The following is a 20,397-nucleotide window of genomic DNA, read 5'->3' on the forward strand; positions in this document are numbered from 1 at the left end:
GGAAACAGGGACCATGCTTTCCATAAAGTAGCATGTTGCTCTGTGCTTAATGAGGTGCCTTGTGTCTAGAACACACTCACTAGGTGCTTACCTACTGGAGGCCGCACAGTGAACCAGAGAGTCATTCTGGATCCAGACAAAGGTGCACAGGGGCAAAGTAATGCCGTACCAGATGGTTGGCTCACCAGGTGGTGGCACTTCTGTTGAAAAGGAAATCCAACAGACCATTTGAGAGCTCACTGGGGCTTGAACTAAAATACTGACCATTGCTTTAGAGAAAAAGCTGCAGTTGAGTTCAAGGTGACCTGTGCGTTGTAGACGACGGGTACGCATGTAGTGGTTCTCTTTTACCTACATTGCAAACAGGGCAAGTGGGATCCGAGTTCAGAGCACAAGTCCTAGCAGTGTGTCCTTGTGGTTTGCAACCCCAGGCCAGCTCCAGGCAAATAAGGGACTCGGAGGTTTAAAATGAAAGCTTTCAGACTGAACATTGAAACTCTTCTAGTGCATCCTGATTCAGACATTAGCTCTAAAATATTTTGTCTCAAGGCTTTTATGTCTGCTAGGATACAAAAAGAAATGGCTATGATAGCTGACCTTTGGTGACTGAAATTGTAATGGCGCTCTCCTGTACTTAGGTGTCAGTAGTTCTCCAGAGGTTTTCCTCTGGGACCAGTAGTTCTTTGACACTACGTATCCTGAGTATTAATGAGATATTTTTACCTCCCCAGACAACACTACAAACCGATGAAGTTAAAAATGTGCCTTGTGGAACAAGGTAAGCTCCCCTCGCTTACCAACCTCCCTTTAATTTAGTTCAGATGGTGTTTCTATTAATAAGTTGTGATCACTGAAACAGCTTTCAAATAGGCATGATAGTAACCTAGGTGGGTTTCTCTTCTAAGCGTTATTTGAGGAAAGCCCTATTTCCAAATAGGTGTTCTCCATCTTAGGAGACATTAGGGTGTTATTGAAAAAAGTAGGGTTTTAGAGCCAGCAGACCTAACTTCAAATGTCAGCACTGCCACATTTGCTTTATTGAGTTTTTTTTAATAGACTTTATTTTTAGGACCGTTTTAGATTCATAACTAAATTGAGCGAAAGTACAGAGTCCCCATATATTCTTTGCCACCTCACATGCCTTTATTGACTTTTCTAAGCTTAGTTTCCTCATTTATAAAAATCAGGTAATAAGACCTACCTTGCAGAGTTCATATAAAGATTAGAATTAGTGTATATAAAAGTGCCTAACCCAGCACTTGACTCAGAGTAAGTGTTCAGTGACAGATTGTTTAAAATGCAATCATCTTATCCTCTCATCTCTAGTATTAAATGCCATCTAATTTAGAGTTTCTGGTTCAGGAGCTCTGGAATGAGGCCCAAGAATTTGCCCTTCTAGCAAGTTCCCAGGTGCCGCTGGTGCTGCTGGTCTGAGGACCCTGCTTTGAAAATCACTGCCCTAAAGACTTTTAGGGAGATAGAGGCAAGCAAGACCCAAATTATTTCTAGAGTATAATCGTACGTTGAATTGTATCAAAAGAAGAATGCAAAGTTGAAGGTATTTTTTAAATGCTCTGTTATAAATGACTAAAATATCATTATTACAAGCCTATATAAAAGAGGCTATGATAGCTATGGAAGGACAAATGCTTTTTAAAAGGGAACAAATTCCCTCTGTTTTAAAGATATTTGATATTTACTGTCAAGTTCTCCCTAGGTCTATCTGTAATTTGCTTTTATGGATTCCCTTTAGAGATGACTCAAAATTGGCAGCGGGGGAGATTTGGGGTAAATTTTTTTTCATCTTCATGCTTTCCTGTGTTTCTCAGATTTTTTTCAGTAGGCACGTATTACCCTTCTTTAGGCGAACAAAAACTGTCCTTGTAAGTTGGTAGGAAGGCTTAGTTGTTTAGTTTTAAAATCTCTAACTTTATGTATCTTAAATTGAGGTTCACAAGCCCTTCAGGGTAGGCCAGGAAGTATAGGAAGCCATTAATTCACAAGACCTTTCTTTCTGAAGTGTCACTTTTACTTGAAGGTCTGGGGGAAAATTCTTGTTTTCATATTAGAATAAGTACAGATAAAAAGTAGATTAAAACTTTTGGTGAAGTATTAAGATAAGGCAGGAAACCAAAAGAAAGTCAGACTGTGGCTGGCCTCCACACCTCCTGGGGAACCATTTTACTTGGTTGCTTGATGGAAGAGTTTGAGAAGAGCACTGCGTTAGCTGCTGTCTCCAGTTAGTAAGGCCAAAGTGCTGCGTAGCTCTGGGTTACAGGTTGTCTTCATGTGAGCTCATTGGATCACAGCAGTTACAGAGGTTATGAGAGGAGCCAGGTGAGTGTGTGTAGGGTTATCTCAGGAGTGACTAGTGGGGTCATTTTAATCAAGTCAGTGGTATATGTCTTTAGATTTTCCTTCTAAATTTCTATCGTGTGTGATATGTTTGATGATCTGGGATTATAACAGATTTGTATCTGGCTCATACTTTTTCCATTTCTTTGTTTTTAGTGGTGGGGTCATGATCTATATTGACCGAATAGAAGTGGTTAATATGTTGGCCCCTTGTGCAGGTATGGTACTACTGATCTATTCTGTTGTTTTTAGTTATAATCAGAGTATTTATAACTAAGAGATTCCCTGAGGAATAGAAAGGTACTTTTAAAGTTTTTATGACCTATTCATTTTTGATAGGTATAAAAAATAATCACTGGAATCTTCTCCATTTCTAAGGAATGGTGGCAGAAATAGGTCACAAGTCGACTTTCTGCAGCAATATGGGTTACTCTTCGTTTTTAAAGAGCAAGACAGTCATTGATTATTTCTAGAATTCCTAGAAAGTAACACTTTATCCAGTCAGGATGAGAGAGAATTTCGTTGCATGCTGAAAATATAACTGATCAGTGCCTGTGCCACATTGATTTGTGACCATAGAAAAATCTTTTCTAGTTGAGATTTGCTATAACTTGAAAATCTGAAAGTCCACTGTGTGGGGAAAACATTTTCTTGGTAAAAGATAAAAATGCACAGAGATGGAGAGGGTGCCTTTTTTTACATTTGATTGATTTTTTTCTAGCTTTTTTTTTTAAATTGTGGAAAAACTACAGATAACAAAATTTATCATCTTAACTATTTTTAAGTGTACAGTTCTGTGGCATTAAGTACATTCACATTATTATGCAGCCATCACCACCATCCATCTCCATAACTCTTTTCATCTTGTAAAACTGAATCTCTGTACCCATTAAACCATCACTCTCCTTTTCCCCTTCTCTCCAGCCCCTGGCAACCACCATTCTACTTTCTGTCTCTATGATTCTGACTGCGTTAAGTACCTTATTTAAGTGGAATCATATAGTATTTGTCTTTTTGTGACTGGCTTATTTCACTCAGCATAATGTTCTCAAGTTTCACCCATGTTGTAGCATGTGTCAGAATTTCTTTCCTTTTTAAGGCTGAGTATTCCACTGTATGTATGCACCACATTTTGTTTATCCATTCGTCCATCGGTGGACACTTGGATTGCCTCCAGGTTCCAGCTTTTGTGAATAATACTGCTATGAACATGGCTGTACATGGATCTCTTCAAGACCCTTCTTTCAATAGAAAGATCTGCTATTTTTATTATTAAAATTGCCATGCTTAGTATATATGGGATACTGTGTTCAGCAAAAACAATTTTAAAAGGTGAAGTTAGAACGTTGGCACTGAGAGGTTTTTAGATTACTTGGGAAAACCTGATACCAAATAGATATTGGAATGTAAGGTCATGCTAAATTTCATGTTACTGGAGCAGGCACGAATAGCAAAAGGATTTCAGAGCAGAGAGCAAGTTGTATTACTGTCAAGTGGATTTGGATTATATTTTTCAGTGATTGAGTATTTTTCTTGTCTTTATTCATCTACTTCCCCTGGTAACACATCAGGGAAATGGATTATGATTGGAAAAATATAAGAACAAAGAAGAGATGCTGGTTCTCTAGCAGGCGGTAAAGAGGAAACTATTGGATCACCAATTCATTTAGAAATGACCAAGCAAATGAGTTAGTTAGCAAGTATTTATTGATGGCCTATCCACCAAGGGAAGGCCAGTGGGTCAAGTCCTTAGGTCTGAAGGGAGAAAGCAGCATGTTTTAATAGGTAGTGCACAGCTTCTGGTAGGTCTAGTATGTGCCCTTAGGCACATTTCTGAAATTCTCTGTTTTCTCAGTTAGATTTTTTTGTGAGAATTAAATGCTAATGTTTATAAATTGCCTGACATAAAGCCTGGTCCAGTAAATGGTAGCTTCTTTCCCTTCTAACCTGGTGTCTTTTATTACAGCCTTTAAAACCTGCCTTTTTGAAAGTGGACTTTTGCAGCTGCTTCCTTCTTTTATTCCCAGTGTTTCTCTTTGCCTCTTCGCTAAACTTTTGCTTAGCAGTAATGGCCTCACACTTTCCTGCTTCTGATTTTTGCACCTCATGATTTATCTTCATACTGCTGCCAAAGTACAAATCTGATTGTTTCATGCCCTCGCTTGAAAACTTTAGCAGTTCCTTATTACAAGATATGTATACTCTCCATTGTATAGAATTTGAAGCTTGTCCATTAGAATTACAAATGCAGTAATATCTGGAAAATTGAGCACAAGGAGCATATCAAGGTTTGTGAGTTGTGTTTCACCGTTTTGTTGGTACTTTTCCAAGTGTGTATCACATCACTGTAACTTTTACCTTCGCTGAATTAGAAGATACGGGGTAAACATAAATTGTACTTCTCCTTCAGTGTTTGATATCGTGAGGAACTACACTGCAGATTATGACAAGACCTTAATCTTCAATAAAATCCACCATGAACTGAACCAGTTTTGCAGTGCCCACACACTTCAGGAAGTTTACATTGAATTGTTTGGTAAGTGTCTCCTTGGTTTTAAATATGCAAATAACCAATAGGAAATCTTGTTCAACTCATTTATGCACACTATAACAATGTTACTAGTAAACATGCTATTTGAGCACTTCTGAATTTATGATAGAGCAGTTATCTTTAAAATATTCCTTAAGTTTAAATTTCTTATGATTAAATTAATAGTTATTCAAACAAGATATTTTTAAGAATGATAACCATTTTCTGAAGTGCATGATACATAACTCAGTAGAGTTTGGAAAAAGATCAGTACTTATAGGTTATATTCTTTTTTTACTATGATAACTTCCTAAAAATTAGCTTTGTTGCTATTTTACTAGATAATTTGGGGAAACCTAGAAGTCTGTGTCTTGCAGTTTCCCAAGCCCCACCTCCGTGTTTGATGATTTGCTAGGACTGACAGGACTCAGAGTGGTATTCTCAGCTAAGATGTCTGACAGCAAAAGGATGCAAAGCAAATCAGCATAAAGAAAAGGCAGTGGGTGAAGTCTGCAGGAAACAAGGCTCGAGCTTCCGAGGGTGTTCTCCCATTGGAGTCATGCAGGGTACATTTAATTACTCAAGCACTGAATCATGGGACAACACGTGTGAAATGTTTTTTACTAGGGGGGCTCATTAGAGCCCAGGATTTTTATTGGAGGCTGGTCACATGGGCACTCTCTGCCTAGCACATATCAAAATTCCAGACTCCCAGAAGGAAAGCAGGTGTTCAGAACAAACCACATTGTTTGTATAAACAGTTTAGGCACAGTGAGTCATTCTTATCCATTCTGGGGATAGTGGGAATCCTCTCTGAATCCAAACTCCCACATGGCAGCCAAAGGCCACCATGCAAACAAGCCTTTGTGACAATTACAGCTGCAGGCCTGCTGTGTTACTTTTCTGCACAAGTTATTTTCATTTGTAATAGTGAAAGCTCTGACCATTCCTGGAATTCTTAGTGAATTTCTTAGAGGCAGGCATAGGGATGGTTAATCAATTTAGAAATCTACCAGTTGCTTCCTTGTTGATGACTGATAACTACTTGGACGGTATATGAGAAAACATCTATCCTGATCTGTCACATCACTGGTCTTTTTAATAATGGTGAAAGTACTGTTGAGGTGAATCGACAGTTCATGAGTTACAAGGCCAAGTGAAGTGACATCTTTATTGTCCATTCTCATGTGCTTCAAACACCTTCCTATGACCCTTTTTTCACCCTCTCTATTTTTAAATCCAAAATGATAGGCAGAGGTCCATGGAAATGAAATTTAGTTACTTGGGGATTTGGGGTAAAGATTAACTGAAGATAAGAATTTATGTTATGTTTGTTTTTGTTTTTTTAATGAGAATCAGGACACATACTAAGTAACAACACTGAATTAAGAGATTAGCCACCTGAATTTTGCATTTATTGGATAAACTTAGACTAGCTACTTGTCATCTTTTTAAATTTCTTTGTTCGATAATTCCTCACACTTTTCTCCTGCGCAAAAGTCTAAGCTCTGTAAAAGAGTAGTACTTTAGATCTAATAATGATTGGTTTTGTTTCAATATTAATACAATGCAAAAATGTTTTTTTGAGTGTCATGAGAGCTGTTGTTTTTGCCTTCAAAAACAGATCAAATAGATGAAAACCTGAAGCAAGCTCTGCAGGAAGATTTAAACCTCATGGCCCCAGGCCTCACGATACAGGTAAGCCCTTTTTTCTAGGAAAATTTGAGAGCTTTGGACTTAATTGTCCTTTCATCAGACTGTTCATTCAGCAATTATTTAATCAAAGTGCTATGGTGATTTATAGAATATCTTTCTCAGTTTGACTTTAGGTCTCTGCCAAAATAAAATACTCTTGTAGCTTATCATGGGTGGCATTTTCTTCTGAACTCTTAGAGGAAACAGATAAGGTGAGGCTCTTACAAGGAAATAAAATCCACATGCTGCTATGTGTGAGGCATTACTAAGATACAATAATGGTTATAACTTAGTGGAAGAGTAACCCTTCTCCTCAGTAAGATTATGAGAAAAGATTTCAGGTATAAGATTTGAACAATAATTTTAGACAAAGTAGATGTAAGAAAGTATTAATTGACAGACAAATTGATTGGATGATTATTACTTTTAAGAGTTTAGAGTTAGAGAACATTTCAAGAGTCTGCCTGGAAATGACTGATTAAGTTGGGATTTTAGTTAAATCTGGAAGAATTAGTAAGATCTCTATAGGGGAGAGGAGTGAGGAAAGTAGTTCAAGTTTGTAGCGTGGCCTGAGTAAAAAGCAAGGGAACAGATGAAACTGGTGGTGGTGGTGGCATTGGGAGATAGGGTGGTGAGAGTTACATGTCTGCTTTTTTGGGTCAGTATTTTTTCAGATTGAATTGAAATCTATTAGTGGGTTCTAAAATCAGTTTGGGTGGGTCATGATCAGCATTTTAAATTAAATGGAATTGAAAAGGAAAAGAAATCAGAAGGTTGGTTGTGTAGGCAGTTCAACATTCTGCAGAATTTCACTTGTTTTAGGTAAGTGTGTGGGTAGGTGTTTATGTTGGGTATCACTGTAAAATGTGTTTCTTACTCTGGTCATTCATGGTCAATAACATTTGAAAGCCATGGCTCTGAATCTGGATTACCTAGAAGCGGTAATATGGCTTCTGGTGTCCTTTGTCAGAGTTTCTAGGAGATCAGTTGATTGTTGTGAACATTACTGCAACTCAATAAAGCTTTGTTTGGTGTCCTGTATCTGGAGTGTCACACTGCTGTTGAGAGTGTGCTTTCACCATGTGGGATCTCATAAACAAGGCGGGAAAGATGGTGAAGGTCTTCCCACTCCTCACTCACACGGAACCATTATCTCAGATGGGTGTCTAGGCGTGGGGTGAAGGGAGCCACCAAAGTTAAGCAGTGATGTGAAATGTCCAGAGCTAATTTTGTAAAAACTTCTTGGTCGTACATTCATTTGTGGCTGGAGGGGCTTTTCAGTTTTAAAGATAATGAATGTGAATGTAACTGATTCTTATATTTTTCCTAGGTTGTTAGTTGGAGATCTAGCTCATTCTTTTTAACAGCTGCCTAGAATTTCTTCCTTTATATTACATAACCATTTCCCTATTGTTTCCACTTAATTTTTTGTTTTTTGCTATGAGTAAGCAATAGTGCAGTTAACATTCCTGATGCATCTCCTTGTATGTACAAATTATCACTCAAAGTGGCTGTACAGATCTATATTCTTACCAGCAGTATGTGTGAATACTTGTTTCTGCAACCTCACCAGCATTTGAAGCAATCAGATATACTAATTTTTGCTCAGTGGGGAGGTGTGAAGTTACCTCTCTCTTTGATTTGCATTTCCTTATTTATGAGGTTGAGCATCTTGATTTTTTGGCCTTTTGTACTCTCCTCTGTTGATTGCCTATTCATATCCTTTGCCCATTTACTGTTGGTGTTTTTTTTTTTTTTTTTTTTTTTTTTTTGGTTTAAAATGTATGTTTATATCCCCAGGGTCAATTTCAACAGATATACTTATTTCATCAGCATTTTTTCCTTGCTTCACTCACTGTGTGTGTGTGCGTGTGTGTATGTGTATACGCCCGTGCACGTGAACGTTCATTTTGACCGTTGTTTTTGGATATGTTGTTGTGGGGACAGAGCCCCAGAGAGTAGTTTACACCCGCCTGAAAAATGGCGCAGCGAGCAGGATCTCCCGCACGACAGTTGTCATTTTATTTTTTAAATCTCCTATGCAACTTAACTCATGGTATCTGTTACAGTAGGTGTTTATATTTTCACATTTGAAAATTATATGAGATTTCCCAAGAATTGCAAGCACATAATATGTTCTTTAGCCTCATACAGCAAGATAGAAGTCTTCAGAAAGTAGTTTTATTTATTTATTTTTTTTTAGAAAGCAGTTCTATTTTATGCTTCTTTTTATAAGACTAAAAAGATAGGTGGCTAGTGTCTTAATTAAATGCAGTATGACAATGTTTCCATCTGAATCTTCATTAAAATGTATTGGAAGTCATCTGTATTTCTGTTCGTCACATCACAGTGAAAACTGGCATCTCTCACAAATTCTGGTTCTGAATTTTTGTCTTCTGGATGTCTCCATGTGTTGTTCCTTATGGCCTCACAGGCCTCGCCGTCAGCATGGAATGAGTTTCTTCACCATAGTCCCCAGCTTCCTATTCCATTTCACTCTAATTCTTGTATTTAGTTTTAATAAAATTGTGTATAGATTTGACTGTTCTCTTTTACGTAGGGAAGGCTATGTTGCTGAAACATTTTTAAAGCCTTTCAAAAGTCTTTAAGGAAGGCTATGTGCTTAAAGGCTTTGTTACTTAAAAGTTTAGCCAGTTTTCAGAGGGAAATTAACTTTCTTCAGATCAGCAAAGTGTTTTGTGTGTGTTTCCAGTGGAGGTGGGGAGTGAGGGATGTTTCCCTAGTAAAATTAAAAGGTTTTGAGAGGTGAAGTCCATGATGTAGAAAAGTCAGCTTTTAAGAAACTGAGCTTTCAAAGTAGATGAGGTAATTATGTCACAGTACACTATGGTTAGGGCAACAAAGTGTCTAGTAAACAGTGTCTACGAAGGCAAGTAGACTTTGCTCTAAGTGAGATTCTAGGAAGAAAGAATATAAACTGTTAAGTGGCATTTGTTTTCTTTCAGCCTTGGGCTGTTTTCTTTCAGCCTTGGTCTGTTTATTTACAGCCAGTACTGAGTGATTACAGGTTTAGGAAGTGGGAAATTCATTTACTGTCCACTGTATTAAGTTACATGTACTATCTGGGTTCTTTGTTTTTATTTTTGTTTTTGACTGTTTCCTACTTTACAATTTACATGTTGGAAGTTTACCTTCCTTTTGTTTCTTTGGTTTGCAAGTTTGAAAAAGAAACTGAAGTATCCATCTAAAGAGCTTTGTGAAAGGTCTTTTAAGAGAGAACTTTTTCCCTAAAGGAGTTTATTTCTGCAGGGGGTAGAGTGGTTTTTCCTGTAGCCAGGCTTTTTTTTTTTTTTTTTTTTTTAAGGAAACAAGAAGCGGCTTATTTTTGATTCTTGGTATGATGGCAGGAAAAGTAGGTTTTCTCATGGGATCCCCACACGTGTTAGGAGGCAGCTGTCAGTTGTTTTATTAGTTTCATTTGAGGAACTCTTCTGTACAAGATTTAGTTTGAAGATTTATTTTTCAAATATACTTTGGCTTTTTCACTTTTATTTTTTAGGCTGTGCGTGTTACAAAACCCAAAATCCCAGAAGCCATAAGAAGAAATTTTGAGTTAATGTGAGTAATATGCATGGGATCCCAATATTTTATTTAGGGCTATCTACATATTAATTTATCAGTCTAGAGGAAACTTATATGTGAGACATTACACCCTGGGGTGTGGTATATGCCTGTCTTCCATACTTGAGTGATATTGCCTATTCTGGTGTCTCAATTCCCACTAGACTTTCACTAGTTTTCTCTTTATATATGGACATTTCAGGAGCAGCTTCAGTGGCTAAGGATGCAGTTTGCTGTAGAACTATAGTTGGAAGCCTAAGGAACTATAATTTGGTTGTGAATAATACCTTGAATTAAATATTAATAGAGGAGAGACAGAGTCTTAGCTGTTAAGGTTGGAGAGAGTGCCTGTACTTTGTTACTGTGTTATAATGGTAAGAATAGGCACCATTTTGGTGTAAAGTTTGGTTTGTATGTGATTGTGTATCTAAATTTAGACCTGGATCTTTATAATTTGCCTGAATTGATTTCTGGTAGTATTCTCTTCCATGTGTCCAGGGCTGACTGAGTATGAGAAGTTACTTGTTTGGCATGAAGTTAGTTTCTTTTTTAGAAGATCCCTTTTAGGGGAATAACTATTACAATTGAAATGGCAGTAGTTAACTCTCATATGACAGGTACTGAAAAGAAGAAACAGAAGACATTATGAAATTTGGCTGATTTGTTAAGAGGGAAAATATGAAATGCTGGAACGGTAACTTTGCAAAAGCCAAGAATACAGCAGTTGTATAAATACGGGGGGTTCAAGATGTAATAATAATAATACTTCTTTATGGAATGATATATTTCTGTGTCCTTATTGTTCCCAAGTCTATATCTTCTATTATGCAGAGTTTTAGTTTCCCATTTTTTATTGTAGAAAAGGAACTCTTTTTTTAAAACTATAAAACGTAGAGTGCCAGACTGGATAAATCATGCGTCTGATCCATTTATAGAAAAAAAAATATTTGTTGAAGGCTCAATTTGGTCTTAGGCCTTAAATATGATGGCTTCTAGTGATGGAAAGATGAATTCTATATGTCCTCTGCCCTCAAATACCTCAGAGTATCCACAGTGTCATTTTTGTCTATCAGTGTTGGCAGGAGGAAAGGGGAGAGCTTTGGGGTAAACGTTTTGGGGAAACCATTGGAGTTATTTTCCAGATAATTCTGGATCTTTTCTAATGTTATAGACTATTGGAATTCCAGAATTAAAACCACCTTGAGATCGTCCAGTCTTAGCCTCCCACCTACTAGTGATTTTTTTATACCATTCCTGCCATGTGGTCACCACCCAGTCTCCATTTGTACATGCTTAGTGACAGGCCAGCTATCTCCATCATTAGAAAGCTCAAATTCTGAGAAAAATTTTCCTTACATTGAGCCCCAGTTCACCACCTGATAAACTGCCACCTAATTAGATCTTTTGTACAGCAAATAGGGCCACTACACAGGGTGTCTGCCTGAGGAGGGGCTGAAATCCAGCTCCGTTCTGCTTGCCAAACCATGCACCTAAGGGACTCTTACCTGCCCAGAGGTGGGTGCCTTTTGCTAATGGGCCCAGAGGTGCGGTATGGGCTAGTGGAGGCCTCACAGCAAAGGAAGCACTCCAGATACTTGCAGAGCACAGCCCATTCCATGATACAGTTAGAGGGAAAAATCGGCTTAAAATTCAAAAGTACTAAATTTCATTCCTACCTCTGAATGACTGGGCAAATAATTTAACCTTTCAATCTCAGAGTCACTGTATGTAAAATAGGGTAATACCTTTCTTGCCTACCTTAATGGGTCAGAAAGTTCTTGTTGCAGATGGTTCTCTGACCCAGGATAGAGTGAGAATTACTGCCTGTGACTGCACATCATTTTTAATTTGTATAATATTTTGCTCCACAGGGAGGCTGAGAAGACAAAACTTCTTATAGCTACCCAGAAACAAAAGGTGGTGGAGAAAGAAGCTGAGACAGAGCGGAAAAAGGCCATTATAGGTACTTGGATTTCTTTCTGAAATGGATGGCTCTTAAGTACGTGTGTTATGAGTTTGTCCTATTTTTTGTCAGCCTCATGTTAGATACTGATGGGACTCAAATAAGATTGCATCATACAGTGGAGAATTCTGGAAACTCCTTTGTACAGTCAGATGTCCTAAAGCCTTTCAAAGCAGATGAGGCCAATACTTAATGAAGTGTTTTGGCTTTCCACCATGTTGTTGGCTGCCACTATTGTCTTTTTCAAGGATGGAGAAAGTGGATAGGGTTTAGGGGCAGCTCTAGCCTCTGTGGAGTAAGGTTTTTGTTTTATACAGCATAGGGAAGTTTTGGGCCAAAGCTCAGGGTTACAGTATGCATCTGTGACACGCACCTAGTTTAATTTGGATGGATAGATACCACCCTCTCCGACAGTATGATAGGACTGCTTACAGCTGATTTTGAGTCACAGCGACTTCCCTAACCCCCCAGGATACTGTATATTAGATTGCCGTCTTAGCTCCCAGTTGTTTGTTCCTTGGCATGCTGAAAGTTTAGGAAGTCTTTCACTAACTATTTCAAATATGCAGGAATGTACAGAAAACAATATCATGAAGGCTTAACATTTTGCCATATTTCTTCCAGATCATATTATTTTTAAGAAAAAAAATTATATCTGTTTGAAACTTCGTTTGTCCCTTCCCTGGTCTTATTTCTTGACCTGTCTTCTCAGAGTAGCTTCTATTCTAAAGTTGGTTTATATCTTTTCTGCCCATATTTTTATGTTATTAGTATGTAACACTAAACAATTCACAGAATTGTTTTAAACTACAAAAATGATATCGAATGCTATCTTTTATTCCATAACTTGCCTTTTTAAACTAGCATTGTTTGAGTTTTACTTATATGATACATATTCATTTTTAACTACTGTGCATTTCATTCTATGAGTGTACCTCAGTTTATTCTGATTGATTATTAATGAAGAGTTGGGTAGTTTCTAGTTTTTCCTTACTATAAATAGTGCTGCAGGAATGCCCTTATCCAGGTCTCTGTGCACACATATGAGGGTTTTCCTAGTCGTGCTATTCACATGTGATGTGGGTCAGTACTTACCACCAGCTTTTTGTTTCTGATCCACAATGAGATAAGTACAGAAATTGAGAATGGGTGTTTATAAGTTCTTATAGCCTTTTAACACAGTAATTTTATGTCTGTTGGATCTAATAATAAAAACTGGAACTTGTGCTTTTGTTTTTAATATTTTTATTATAATTTATAAAATATGATTCCTAACAGATTGAAATACCAAAAAACAAAAGTGTATTTTCCCACAGATTCCTGTAGAATATATATCTTGAAGTAGAATTGCTGGGTCATAGGGCATATACATCTTCAAACGTATAATATATTGCCATATTGCTCTCCAAAGTGATTCTTCCATTCTACCTGCTCTTCAGCAGTTTGAGTTCCAATTTCTGTGCTGCCGTATTGAATTCCCATTTCTGCATATCCTCTTCAGCCCTTAGGATATCACACTTTTTAAAATTTATGCCAGTTTGATGGTGGACGTGGTATCACATAATTTCAGTTAAATTTCCCTGATTACTAATAGTGTCGAATATTGTTTATTGGTCATTCAGGTTTTCCCTTTTTTTTGGTAGTATGTGAATTGCCTTTTAATATCATTGGTCCATTATTTGATTACTTTTTAAAACTAATTTGTATCTTCTGGATAGTAATCGTTTCCCAGGTTTATGCGTTGCAAAATATCTTCTCTCAACTTGTGACTTGTCTGAACTTTATGATGTTTTTGACATACGTATATGTTTAATTTTCATGTAATCAAATTCATCAATCTTTTCCTTTCTTGTGCTTTTCCTGTCTTGTTTAAGAATTCTTTCTTAGCCCCAAAGTAAAAATTTTATTCTGAAAGTTTCGCTTTTCATATTTAGGTCTTGAATCCATTGGGAATTTATTTAAGTGTTTAGTGTGACATAGGCGTTCAGTTCTATTTTTTCCAAATGGCAAGCCAATTTTCTGCAGACTGTTTATTGAATAGTTCATTATTTCCTTTGTTTATTTCTATTGTCATATCTGTTATGTAACAAGATCCTACATATGATTTGTTCTGTTGCTACGGGGTCTCTATTTCGTTTCAATTTCTTGGTCTGGCCTCTTCAATATTGTTTCAGTTATTATAGTTTTTAGGCTAAGTCTTGCTATCTGGGAGAGTCAATTTCTCCTTGACTATTAGTAAAATTATCTTGTACTATCCTAGGTCTTTTATTCCTCTATGTAAATTTTAGAATCGACTCAAGTTCTGTAAAATACTGTATTGGGGTTTTGATTGGAATTGCATTACCTGTATACTTCACTTTGGAGAGAATTACAATATTTATATTAAGTCTCATAAATCTGTTATATTTCTCTATTTATGAGAAGTGTCATGATTTTCTTCTTAAAGTTCTTGCACATCTTTGTTGGAGATTTACTCCTATATATTCCTCAAGTTTTTTGGTATTATAAATAGGCTCTTTGTTGAAGGGACTTCTTCTAACTGATTTTTGCTTTTGTATAGGTATGCTGTTGTTTTTTGTTTTTTGACAGTCTTGCTCAAAATGCTGCTATTTCTAATAGTCTCTTGGATTTCCCATGTGAGCAATCAGATTGTCTGCAGATAAGGACAGTTTGGTTTTTTTATTGGTAGTCCCACATCTTTGAGCTCTCTCTCACTGCTTTAGGCTATGCCTTGTTGAAAAGAAGGGGGGTTACAGGCATTCTTGTTCTCTTCCTAACTAAATAGTCCCAGTGATGTTGACTGTTCTTAACTGTTATCGGGTTAATGAAGTTTCCTTCTGCTGCTTGCTTGCCAAGAGTTTTTATCATGAATGGCTGTTAAAACTTTTAGAATTTTTTTCTATATCTGTTGGGATGACTATATAATTTTTCTTTTTAAAGATGTTATGTGAATTATGTTAATAGATTTTTTTTATTACTAAATTATTTTTGTCTTCCTGGGATAAACCCATTTCATCATAATGTAGGAGATTCACCTCATTATATTTCTCATTTCTCTATATAGTTTGCTAGTGATTTCTTTTAAATTTTTACTTTTATTATCATAAATGAGATTGGCTTATAATTTTTTTCCTTGTACTCTCCCTGTCATCTTTTTGGGTTCTTTTTTTTTTTTTGTATCATGGTTACACTAGCCTCAAAATGAGTTGGAGAACATTTCTTCTTTTTCTGTGTTCTGGAACATTTCGTATAAAATATGTATTATCTCTTCTTTGTAGTTTTGGTGGAACTCACTTGTAAAAACCATCTTGGTCTAGTGGGGTTTGTGCTTTTTTTGTATGCTTGTTTGTTTTTTGTGGTAACATTTAACTTACTGATTTAATTTCTATATTGGATATAGGTCTATTCGGGTATTTGTTTCTAATTCAGTTCTGGTAGTTATAATTTTCTAGAAAATTGTCCATTTCATATTTGGGGGCATAAATTTGTAGAATTCTTTTGCTTTTTAAAACCCTCTATGGAATCTGTATGCTCTCTTTTTATTCCTAATGTTGTTTATTTGTGCCTTCTCTTTTGCTGGATCAATTTTGCCAGAGGTCTGCCTTATTTATCTTTTCACAGAACTGGATTTTAAATTGCTTGGTTCTGTTGTCACTTTTCTTTTCAATTAGTTTATTTACACTTATTTTTATTTCTTTCCTTCTACCTTTTTTTGAGGTTACTTATTGGTTTCTTTCTAATTCTTGAGTTACTTAATTCTTTAGTTTTCAGTCTTTTCTAATGGAAATATGTAAGATTATAAATTTCTAAGTTCTGCTTTAGGCATATCTCAAGTTTTGAAATGTGTTTTATTACTGGTGTTCCATTTTAATTTTTAAAAAGTATTTCCATTATGATTTCTTCTTTGACTCAGGAATTATTAAAAGTATATTTAAATTTCTGATTCAGTGGATCTTCAGGGGGCTGGCTACCTTTTTGTTGATTTCCAATGTTACTGGAATATAAATATAGTCAGCAAATATGATCTGTTATATAGATTCTTAAGAATTTGTGGAAATTTGCTTTGTGGCTTATCAGTACATGGTCCTTTTTTGGAAAGTGCTCTATATGTGCTTGAAAAGATTGAATGTATATTCACTATTTGTTGGGTATAGATTTCTCTATATATAATTAGGTCAGGCTTATGAATGGTGTTGTTCACATCTTATATATTCTAATTTTTGCCTTCTTGAGCTATCAATTACTGAGAGAGGTGTGTTAAAATCTCTCACTGTGATCATGGATTTGTTGACTTATAATTTTTTTCTTTATGTATTTTGGGGCTATATATATCATTAAGAGCATTCAGGTTCAGAATTGTTACATCTTCCTGGAGAATTGTGCCTGTTATGTAATAACCCTGTTTATCCCTAACATGCTTTTTGGCTTAAGTTCTATTTTGTCTGATGATAATACATAGCTATGCCTGAGTTCTCTTGGATAGTTATTTTCTTGATGTATCTTTTCACATCCTTTTACTTTCAACTTTTCTATGTCATTATGTTTTAGGTGTGTCTCTTGTAAACAGCATATAGCTGGATTTTGTTATCTAATCCAATGTGAGAATCTGTCTTTTAACTGGTGAGTTTAGTCTTTTTATATTTATTGTGGTTACTGCTATCTTTGGATTTTTTTATATCATTTAATTTTGTGCTATTTACCAGGCATTTTTTATTTCCTTTTTTTTTCTCTTTTTTGATTGGTATTTAAATTGATTGAATTTTCTTTATTCTTCCTTTTTACTTGATTGGAAGTTTTATATTCAGTTTCCAGAATGCATAAATAATCATTAACTTGTAAAATGTTAAGACTTGACAAAGTCTAATGTTAATCATTCTTTCCATCCTCTTCTTGAACAATTCCTGAGAATGCTTTACTTCTTACACTGTCCCCCAATTTTTCATGTTGTTGCCTAGTATTTGAATTTTGTGTTGTTTTTATTCCCCTATTATCATCATCAATTCTTACAGTAAACATTTTGATTTACATGTGTTATGTAATTTTTCCTCTCCATTGCTTCTGGCAATTTGTTCTTTTGTCTGCCTTTTTTTAAGTGAAGGCTAAGGAATGGAAAACTTATTTAGTATTCCTTGACCTGAAATGCTTTTGTTTTATTCTTGAATGGTAATTTAGCCTATAGTAGTAAGCTCAACTAATTATTCTTTGTTACTTTGGCAATATTATTTTATTTTTGTTCAACTTCTTCTCTTTTCACTTTTAAGATTTTTCTCTCTGTCTTGGGTGTTTTTCAGTTTCACTATGATGTATCTAGGTAGAGAAAAGCTGCTCAGTGGGCTGTGGGTAGAGTTTTTAATCTCACTGGAGTTGCAGCTCTTTAGTGGTCTCGGTTTTATACAGGACTCGCAGTTCTAACATCTCCAGGCCTCATCTCTTGGCCCTGCCTGGGCAATAACCCAAGTCCTCTCCCTTGCTTTTCTAATAACCACCACCGCCGCGGCTGCCCCATATAGGCTCTCAGCTCGCCCTTTGCTTATGTCTCTTGAGGCTGTCCCATTCTTTCTTAGGATCTCAGCCATGCATTAAAAAACAAATTTGTTATATTTTGTGTAGCACTTTAAGGTGTTGTTAGCTGAAGGGTTTTCTCATTAGCCTACTCCACCATTTTTCTAGAGCTAGAAGTTTGATCATGCTCTTTATGGGTTTATCCCCACACGTCAGAGAGCAGTGTTAAATGGGATTGTGGCAATAGTCCCCCTGTGTTGAGACACCATTCTCTGAGTTCCAGCTGCAGACTCCAGATTCCTCACCTTTTACTCAGGTTTTACCTTAAGTTTCTGCTTATAGCTAAATTTTTAGTCCAACGGAACATAGTAGTCTATTTTTAGGTATGATAATGATTGATTTTATGCTGATGGGGAAATAGGTAGGTGTGCCCGAGAGTTGCTGATAAAGAATACTGTCTTCTGGAAAGAAAAAAACACTTGGAAGTTTTCTTTCCATTATGCATTTCCCACTGGGGCCAGAAATGTGTTAAAAATACTCACTTTCTTTGGCTAAAAAGGAGAATTGAGAATGTTCTTCAAGAATTACAGTGATTGAAATGAAAGTTGTAATTAGAGTCTTGCTTCCCTGGTGCTGGATCCTTTGGTTAGGCCAGAGGTTTACTAAGGGTGTTCTCTTGTTTTCCCTGCCTGTAATTCCCTGCTGAAGCCAGCTTGTTCATTCCCAACACTTGTTTTCACATCCTCAGGTGAATTGTCCTGCTCTCTCTTCTAACTGTTACAGCAGGCAGAATACTCCTTCTCTGATACTTTCATTGTGTCATTTCCCTAGTGATAACTTAACAGTCAATCTTGAGTATATTAAAGCTAAATTCTTTAGCCTGTTTCTCAAGAAAGGGATCTTCTAGCTTCTTTCTATTGTTATTTTTTGTATTCTCTTGTCAGCTAGCTCTGTATCACCTCTTCCTTGTGACTTGCTCATTCGTACCTACTTGTCTTTGTGTATGCCTTCCGCCATGCCCTCCTAAGTCGGGTCCGTTATTTTCTTTAAGATTTCTTCCCGAAGGCCTTCTTTGGTTTAACTTACCTTCCTTATTCTTTCTGTGTCCTGCCACATTATATAATTGTCCTTTCTTGCCATGCATTTATGTTGCTCTGTTTTTGTTCTGAGCACTTCCATGAACTGTGTGTCTTTTGTCCCATTAGCTCATGGACCTTGCTATTTAATCCCATGAAGGACTGGAACTGTTACCTTTTGTACTCCTCTCTTCCCACAAAATTAGCACTGTCAAAATAGAACAGGGAAGTAGGCAATAAATTTCCTTTTTTCCATTGAGGTGTTTACAGTTTGGGTAGATAAAACGTAACAAAACAGCCCATAGCGCCTTCTGTAGCTAAATGTTAGGCTTTGTGCTGCTGATATAAGTACCTGCAGAACTAGGGAAATGTTTTTGAATGTGTCTTCTTTTGTGTATAATTATAGAAGCAGAGAAGATTGCAGAAGTGGCAAAAATTCAGTTTCAGCAGAAGGTGATGGAGAAAGAAACTGAAAAACGCATTTCTGAAATTGAAGGTACCTCAGGGAATGAAGAGGCTCTGACTAGCTGAGCTGCCTCCGCGCCTCAGGAATCGGGCTCCTGATTGTGGTGGGTGGGAAGGCCATGGATGGAATCATCTCGGCTGGAGGAAGCGGCTGGCCTCATATTCTAGACAGAGTTTTTTAAAATTACATACCTAGCTCTTGGTTTGGTTTGTGACTATGGGCAACTCAACCTTTTCATTTTCCATCCTTAAATTGGGGTTTATTAGCTCCCATTTTGTTCTCAAACAGTATGATAATTACCCATAATCAGTTGTAAAGAATGTACAAGATGAAGAAACCCCACTGCAACTAGTTTCTCTTCTACCTGTCAACCAAAAAAGAAGAAAACAAAACAAAACTTGCTGGGAAGAAGGCCTAGTTTTCACAGAGGCTCTCAAATGGTCCTTGATTTCACATAGTGAGATACTGTTGTTCTTAGCTCCCAGTCTTGAAGACCAAACATTCAGCCTCTTTTGTTTATATGCTACTGCTTTTTATCATTCTGCCTTAACTGATTCTGGATGAAATTCGGAGGGGGTGGAGACAATGCAGTAAATAGAGCAGAGCTTTCATGTCTGGACTTAGTGATTTCACTTGAAGCCCAGAGCCTAGATGTGATGCTTTGGGTGATGAGAAGTGGGGTGGAGGTAAGAAGGAACAACTTTAGATGGAAAATGAGGTGAGCTAAGAGTTATTCGACAGTGACAGGAGTGTTCCCCTTTGAGAATGAGCTGTCTGGGGACTGGGATTTGAAACTGCTAGTGTTGTTGAAGTAATGTAAGTGATCAAAATATCAGGCAGTGGTGAAAGGTACTCTTTCTTAAAGTAGAGTCTGAACTCATACCCAGCTGAGGAACTGTATTGCAATTCCTTTGTTTTAAACACCCTGACTATTTTCTTTGCTAGATGCTGCGTTCCTGGCCCGGGAGAAGGCAAAAGCAGATGCTGAGTATTATGCTGCACATAAATATGCCACCTCAAACAAGGTGACTGGCTCTCCATGTCACCCTTCTAGTAATAGTTTGGGGTTTGTTTTCCCTTGTGGGTTATGGGGGCTCTAATGTAATAGAGACAATTTTATCCAGTGTCTAGGAAGGGTGATTACCTTCACACCGGCTAGAATCAGCCAGTCACTTAGCAAGACATACAGCACACTCATTGGATTGGGAATTTTGTATATTTCCTTATA

The 20,397-nt window shown here is 36.8% G+C and overlaps 1 protein-coding gene across 2 annotated transcripts in view; it reads left to right on the forward strand.

Moving 5' to 3' along the window:
* The window catches only part of ERLIN1 (ER lipid raft associated 1), a 29,827-nt gene that overhangs the window by 5,112 nt on the left and 4,318 nt on the right, over positions 1 to 20,397 (forward strand). For both annotated transcript variants that reach the window (XM_019724884.2, XM_019724885.2), the window contains exons 4-11: positions 732 to 778; positions 2,512 to 2,573; positions 4,766 to 4,891; positions 6,510 to 6,583; positions 10,101 to 10,159; positions 12,034 to 12,125; positions 19,110 to 19,199; positions 20,115 to 20,194. In XM_019724884.2, the coding sequence (XP_019580443.2) occupies positions 732 to 778; positions 2,512 to 2,573; positions 4,766 to 4,891; positions 6,510 to 6,583; positions 10,101 to 10,159; positions 12,034 to 12,125; positions 19,110 to 19,199; positions 20,115 to 20,194 (630 nt within the window). The remainder of the gene's footprint in view (positions 1 to 731; positions 779 to 2,511; positions 2,574 to 4,765; positions 4,892 to 6,509; positions 6,584 to 10,100; positions 10,160 to 12,033; positions 12,126 to 19,109; positions 19,200 to 20,114; positions 20,195 to 20,397) is intronic.

Source organism: Rhinolophus sinicus, linkage group LG07 (assembly GCF_036562045.2).
Source record: "Rhinolophus sinicus isolate RSC01 linkage group LG07, ASM3656204v1, whole genome shotgun sequence".
NCBI classification, from domain to species: domain Eukaryota; kingdom Metazoa; phylum Chordata; class Mammalia; order Chiroptera; family Rhinolophidae; genus Rhinolophus; species Rhinolophus sinicus.